This window comes from Pteropus alecto, unplaced genomic scaffold (genome assembly GCF_000325575.1).
Source record: "Pteropus alecto unplaced genomic scaffold, ASM32557v1 scaffold57, whole genome shotgun sequence".
Taxonomy (NCBI): domain Eukaryota; kingdom Metazoa; phylum Chordata; class Mammalia; order Chiroptera; family Pteropodidae; genus Pteropus; species Pteropus alecto.
The window spans coordinates 7,991,076-7,998,691 of record NW_006442508.1 but is presented as its reverse complement, the minus strand read 5'-3'; the positions used below and the strand labels follow the sequence as shown (position 1 = coordinate 7,998,691).

Below are 7,616 nucleotides of genomic sequence, written 5' to 3'. Positions count from 1 at the left end.
TCGGGCCGCGCCGCGTGCCTCCGCCCTCGGGTTGCGGTGCAGGCGTCTTGGCTGGGGAGGCCGAACCTGAACGTCCCGGGGGAGGGGTTTGGGTGATAAGCTGTGGGTGGGGGCCCCCCCTTCCTGTCCTTGCCGTAGATGAAGCCCTGCCAGTCTCCCAGACCGCCCTCGTTTCATTTTGAGTTCACTCCTTAAACTGTATTTAAAATTCACTTTGCGAAGGCAATCAGTGTACCTGGAGAAATTTGAAATGTAATAAAGCTGTGAAAAAGTGCAAAATTGTGCTCAGAGAAGTGAACTTCACCTGGTTTGAGAAGGCACAATAATTTTAGGCGCCTCAGTTTCCCCATCAGTGAAAGAGGAACAGGTTATATGGCAGTGACATTCGAAGGCGCTAAGGCTGTGAGAGTGGAGGAGGTCTCCAGGGTTACCCTGCCCGGTGATGCATTGTAAGACCCAGTGCAGGCCGGTGGGTGTGGACAAAGCAAGGGGACATCACTGGACTCCAGTGGAGGTTGGTTCCATGGTGTGGTGGTGACTTTTAACTTGGGCGTCTTCTGTTGCTTTCCTTTGCTTATCAGTTTCTGCAGGAACAGCTTCCAGCCCTTGAGTCCCCAGGGTGCACCCTGCGTACACCCCCACTTGTCAGAGCCTTGGGGTGCGAACCTTTCTCCCTGGAGTAAGAGCCCTCCTGTGCAGGGTGAGAGTGTGCTTTGCCTTGGCTCTCCAGGGTCCTCCGTCTCCCCCCGCGCCCCCCTCCCCCCCCATTAAGCCCTTCTACCTCCAACTGGAACACGTGTTCTTCTAATGCCTATTTGAGGAAAACCTTGTAGCTAATAATACAGGCCCCTAAAGAGAATCCGAGAAGGCTTGATTGAGAAGCCTGGAGGTAAGGTGATCTGGCTGCCCTTCTCCCATCACACAGCTTTTTAAAATCTTCTGTCCCACATTTTGTTGCCAAGATTAACACATGGCAAAGGATCATTAAGGAGCCATGTGTTAACTCGGATGGAATTGAGACCCAAGTGTGCTGCCTTCAGTTTTCAGCACTGTTGGATGTGGTCACTGCCGTGGCCAGCAGAATAAATGCTGGGGCTTCCCAGAGTGATAGCTGCCAAGGCACAGGACCAGTTGGATGTGGTGGGTGGCTTCTGGAGCATATCCATTTCCTCTCTTTTCCACACACAGACAGGTCTCCTGCTCCTGTCGAGCAGCATTAATGTTACCTGGTGCAGTGAAAAAGTGATACCTTTCTTCTAGGTTTCTCTCTCTGCTAGACCAGCTCCTGAGGGAAACTGTAAAACCAGAGCAGCTTTAATATTCTTTCGTGCCTGCTGGGGTGGCCTCGGGCTTACAGGACAGTGAGGCACAGTCCCAGCTTCTGGTGGTGTTTCTGTCCTGCTTGTGTGTGGTGACACCTCTCTGTACTGAAGCAGGCTGGAAACTTGAGAGCTAGCGTGCCCCAAGAGGAAGCCAGCCTCCAGCTTTTTCTTTTTCCCCCAGTGCAGCAGGGGCTTCTTGGCACACCTGGGCAGAATGTCACAACCTGTTTCCTGTAAAACTCATCCAGGGAGGCAAGCTGCAAGAAGGACATGAGAGGAAGGGGCTAGTACTGTGTCTGGAGGTTGACACTTCATATGGAATCTGAAAAAAGGTACCAAATTGAGGCTCATCACTCAGGTGCAGTGAGGAACCAATAATTTGTTAAGTAGGGATTTTTACATTCCTAGCTGGAAACTGTGTCTTGAGCAAGTGATGAGTTTGAGCTCTAAAGTTAGACTTCTTGGGTTCAAGTCCTGGTTCTAACACATATGAGCTTTTTGTCCTTGAGCAAGTTGCTCTTTGTCTTTCCTTATCTACAAAGAGGGGATGATAATGGTTCCTACCTCCTAGGACTATTATATTAAGTGAATGAGCCTAGTACAGAGCAAGTACTCAGTGAATGTTAGCTGTTATCAACATCTTTCTCATTATGTCAACTTCAGTTGTTTAAAGGACAGTGGAGATTATACCTTCTTGGACCTGATGGAAGCAGCCACTAATATAAAACAACCCACATGCTCCTTTATGCAAACCAAGCCCAATGGCTGTATAGGAAGGCTGGATAGGAATCCTTAACTCCACCCCTTATAAAAGGCTACTCATGTCACCCCTGTCCCTCCCAGTCTCACTTCCCACACGAGAAGGCTTGGTGATGAAGAAGAGATTGCTGTCTCTTCACCTGATCTGATGTAAATTTTGTTGGACCTCTCTTTAGATTCTTCACTCGATGATGAATTGTTTCCAGGTAGGTATTCTGTTGGTCTCTCCTCACTCTTTAGCTTCTCTTTGGGGCTCTTATTGATCCTTTCCACTCTATTTGGTCTCAGCTGGTTTGAGTAATTGTCTTAAGAGCAAGGCGGCAATCGCATTTTTTTTTTTTTTTTTTAAGCAGTTCTTTTGGCTGATGCGTGTCCAGAAAGGATGTTAAACAATACTATCCTTCTAGGTAAGACTTGAACAAAGCAGGACCTAGCATTGAAAAGTGGATTTGTTTCATCTACCAGATAAGAAAGGACCCAGCAGAACAGAAACAAAACTTGTAGCAAATCCTGCATGTGACTGAGAAATAAACACCTCTTCCTCTTAAACTTCCTGCACCAATTTTAGCTATAGGGGACTTGGAAAATAATCACATCCTCCCACTTGTCCCCTTCCCCACTGAAGTTTTATTGTCCATTAAGTTGAATGCTAGCTCTCATTTGTTTTAATTTTACTATTATGTAAGTTCTTGCCATAGCTATTCTTGATCAGCTTGCTTAGGGCTTGTCAGCTTAGCCACACAGCACCGTCTGGTTCACAAATAGTAAAGCTTGTTTGGCTGGTGTGTTGTAATTTTTAAAATGCACTAGCTGCTACCAAGCGTGAGGAAGTGTCCCGTGTTGATAATTCTCTGATTTTTGTCCGAACCAATGGATTTAACTTCCTGTGTATTTTTATGGCCCTACAAATAGAAAGGTTGTTGTGGGTTTTTTTTCTTGTTTTGTTTTGTTTTGGTAAATTTTATGTTTGAAGAGCTTGAGAAATTTTCTAAAGAAGAAGCATTTGTTAGGAGAAAACCTAATGTGCCCTCTAGAAATGTGACTTTGGTGCAAACTGGTCTAAATCATCAAATCTTAATTTCACTTGTTAATAGTGCTCTAAGATGTACCATACAGGAAATGCCCTGTGTCAAATAGATTACATTGTGTTCCCATAAGTGGCCATTTGTTGAGGACCTACTATGTCACTGTTGGCACATGCTATGTGCAGGTACTAACTAAATGAATGAGGTGACTCCCTATCTCCAAGGAGCTCACCGGTTTCTTGTGAGCATAACATTGGTAAAGGTGAAAATTTTGGTATAGTGTGGTATGTGCACAGATAAAGGATTAACAAAATTGCAGAAGCAGTACAGTGGAAAGACTGAGGAGTACATCAGGACATTTCTTTAATATTTTTGTGTTTGACCAAAATTTGACTGTATGTTATAAGAGGACATGATTATAGTCAATATAACTTAGAACTGGCATCTGTACCGCTGGGTGTCTCTAGTTCAGCATGAGTCTAATGGTGCCTTTGGACAAATTGTATTTCTCAACTCGTAAAACTGATGTTTTTGTTGTTATTGTCGCCAAAAGCTTCTTAGTAAGTAGTATTTCTTAGAGTCTTTGTAAAAATCTACATCTTTTAAGTGGTTAGCGACCACCTGAGTTCCTAATTGTGTAAGGCTGTGTTACTCGCACCGGATATTAGCATTCTAGCACTGTTGGTTGGCCCCAGGAATTATTGAACACCACAGCGAGTACCTGATTTGAATTCTTTTAAATAAGCAAAGTCACCTTGATATAAAGGGAAAGTAAAATTAGTAAAAGTTTGAAACAGCTAGAGTGTTTTTATAGAGATCATTTTATTTTGGTAAGTCAGTCACTTACCTGAGGCAAGTATTTCGATAATTGTTGGAAAAACATTTTTTAAATATTAAAAATATGTAAATTGCATAATTTGGGAGAAGAGTTAACTTGCCTCTTTATTACTGTTACTCATGCTTCCCATTCTTAGAGATAATTTGAGACTAAGTTTAGTGTATCGGCTGGGAGTTGTTACAGTCATATATGAGGGTCTACTCAGAGTTGTCAGTTTTTAGAAATTGGTAGGTGGGATGGGCTAATGTTAAAGAAAAATTCTGTTCTTCTGGCTTCCCAGGTCTAATATGTAGGCGTTTGTGTTGGATCAGGTCCTGACAATTAAGTCTACAGATTTTTCTGTTTTTTCTTGGAATCCTAGGGGAAAACAAAGTTGAATGCCAATATTTGGTTAGAATGAAAGATTGTCATACCATTTGCTGGATATCAACTTTATTTGTTTCCAGTTTACCCACACAATAAAACCTATTTATTTCTTTTTTACTAATGTGTAACTTTGGTATATTTGGGTTATAATTGAAAGTAATTTTCAATTTTGATCCTTGTAGCAATTAAGAGAAAATACTCTAGTTCATATGTCTCTCTTTTTTTCCCAGCCTAGTCTATCCAGTTAGTTTGAATGAGTTGAAGTTTCATGATGGTGTTTAATTCTGTGGTTATCATCAGAAAGGTATCTCTTGGTGGTTTTATCTCTAGCCTACCCATGGAGCCAGCCCAAAGCAAAATGACGGAAAAGTTGTAAAAGATGGTGTCTTTTAGTCTAGTTAACTTTTCTGTCCTAAATATTTTAATGCAACTTCTTACAGTAAACCTTCAGTTGTAGTGAAGCCACATGCTAGTCTAAGAGTTTGAAAGTCCTTGCTGATCTTTTAAGAGAAAAGGCCACCCAAAAATGAACCAGTGAAAACTTTCTCGAGGCTAATAAATTCTGTGTTAGGAACCAACCCTGGCACTAAAGACATTTTGGAATATTTATATTCTGGGATTGCTGCTTAGAATTGGGGGGATGTCCTAAGTCCTTTGCATGGAATTTTACCGTAATTCTGAGAATGGTTATTTGCTATGGATAGTTTTAAAGCAAGAGTGTGTGGAAAATACTATTGGTTTCTAAAGCTTCACTTTCCATTTGTGGGTCCAGTCTTCCTCCTGCCCATCAAGTTCTAATGTCACTTTCAGAATGCTCAAATGCTTTAAAGTAGCTTGGACTTTGGAGTCTTTTTCTGGGTAGGGATAAATTTTAGGCATACAGAAAAATATGGAGAATAATATAGTGAACACCCATGCATCTACCAAGAAATAAGATATTACGAATATAAGGAAATCCTTCCCCGTTTCATTCCCCTTCCCTCCAGATAGTGGCCACTGTTCTGAATTTGGTATTTATCACGTGTTTTTATACTGTAGTAGGTATTTATTTATGTATTCATCAACCAGATATGGTATTGTTTCCTCATGTTTTAAATATGCTCTGTAATATTGAACAACTCCCCAGTTTGCTTTTGTTTAAATTATGATTTTGAGATTTATGCATTAAAATACATATAATTCTAGGTTGTTTTAACTGCTGTGTAATATTCCATTGCATGATCATACTGGAATATATTTATTTATTTTATCGTTGATTAGCGCTTGGGTTTACAATTTTGTGTGTGTGCCATTTTAGAGCCGTGAACAGCTTTGAACTTGTCTCCCTGTGTATATATTTAAAGCTTCTCTGTGATATATACCTAAAAGGGAAGTTGCCAGATCAAAGGAAATGGGCATCTTTGACTCCTAATATATTGCCAGGTTGCTCTCCAAAAACAGTTGTGCCAGTTTGTATTCCAGCCAGCAGTGTTTGGGAGTTCCAGTTGTTCCACATGCTTGCAGATACCCAACATTGTTAGAATTAATGTGTTGCCAGTCTGATGGATGTGAAATGGTATCTTCCTGGTTTAAAATTAGCACTTTCCTGTGTACTAGTGAGGGTAAACATGTTTGTACGTGTTTATTATGCTGGGTTTTTAATCCGTAGGCCTTGGAGCAGTTTTCCAGGATTTATAAGTCAGGATCGTAGTGTTGTTTTTGTGTGAAAATAGGGAAAAGGGGAAAATCAGGGAGACCAAAAGAAAAAAAAAATCGAGGAAGGTAGAAATGGAACAGAAGATACAGGTTGAAGGAATGATAAGACTGTGAAACAAGTGAATCATTATAGCAAAAAGACTATAGAGTAGATGATACCTTGAATGTTGAGAATAAATTCAGGATATGTTACTGTGCTGGCCAGGCCTTTCAGTTCAAGTCACATTTTTCATGCATTGTTTAATTGAAATCGGCTTCAGTGAAAATCATATCTGGGGTGGGGCAGCTCTTCCGGTGAGAACAGCAAGGCTGGACGTGTGGAGTGATCCTGTTTACCCAGTCGATTTTTGAAGTTCTTTTAGAGAGGCAATGTGAAATTGTGTTCTTACTACAGCACATTTCTTTGTCCTTCATGTTAAGTACACTGTGCAGGAAACCAGCTTTTATCAGGATGCGCTTGAAGGTACTTGTGGAGTTTCTATCTCAAATATTTAGAAAACATTCTCTGCACTTTATTTTGATTTTCAGAGTGTGACGAATGTCATCTTATTGAATGCAGACATGTATGGTTTTAAAAATATGATTAACAATAGCTTTAAAAATATGTTATACTCTAGTGGTTCTTTGATGTACCAAAGACTTGTGCCCACATGTGCATTGTCTTATTAAAAATTCATACTCCGGGGTCCTACCCTCAGAGGTTTTGGTTACGTAGGCCTAAAAAGGGGCCCTGGAATCTGCATTTTACATAAGTCTTTTCTTCTATCCACTCTCTCCTCATTCTGTTACAGGTGAGCTGACAACTATACTTTGAGAAATGTTGCTTTCTTTGGATAATAAACTTGGCCTCCTAAGAAAAATATTACTTGTAGAAATTACTATGTGAAAGTTTTTTAAATCTATGTAAAAATTTTAAGGTAGTAGTTTAATTTCAAGAGCTATAGATCATTGCCATTCTTGATATTAAATAGCCAGATTTTTATTACTTTATACTCCCAGAACAGGGATTCCCAACCCTGGCTATATGTCATGTCACCTGAGAAGTTTTTACAAGAAATTTTTAAAAATCACAATATATTAACTCCCAAAAAAGTATGGAAAAAAGAATGTAATTTATTATATGTTATATACCCAAAATACCTATCCTTCAAATTTAACAGATATTAAAATTTAGTTATATTTGATTAAGATCTTTTTTAATGTAATACCTTAAATAAAGTCACTAACCACCTCTCTTTCTTCTCCTTTTTTCCCCAAAACTAGCTATTTTCCTGAAGTTGGTACGGTGTTTGCCATGTATGTCTTTATACTTTTACTTTATATTTATGAATCCATAAGCAGTATATCAATGTTTGTGTATTAAAATATGTAGCTTTTTGCAACTCTTTTTTCACTCAACAATTGTACTTGAGATTGGGTTGCCACGTATAGGCCTAGTTAATTCATTCTAATGGTTCTATAATTGTATTCTTTGACTTAACTATGCTTTGCTTATTCATTACCTTGTGAGGGGCAATTGGATGGTTTCCAAAAGTGTTCTCTCTGGAAACAGTGCTGCAGCGAATGTTCCTGTGTTCTTTGCACATGTGCCTTCATTTCTCCAGGATGTCC

The 7,616-nt window shown here is 39.9% G+C and overlaps 1 protein-coding gene across 1 annotated transcript in view; it reads left to right on the top strand.

Moving 5' to 3' along the window:
- The first annotated feature begins 2,257 nt into the window (after window positions 1–2,257).
- The window catches only part of USP46 (ubiquitin specific peptidase 46), a 53,363-nt gene continuing 48,004 nt past the window's right edge, over window positions 2,258–7,616 (top strand). The window contains exon 1 of the mRNA XM_006922493.3: window positions 2,258–2,287. Coding sequence (XP_006922555.2) covers window positions 2,270–2,287 — 18 coding nt within the window. The 5' untranslated portion in view covers window positions 2,258–2,269. The remainder of the gene's footprint in view (window positions 2,288–7,616) is intronic.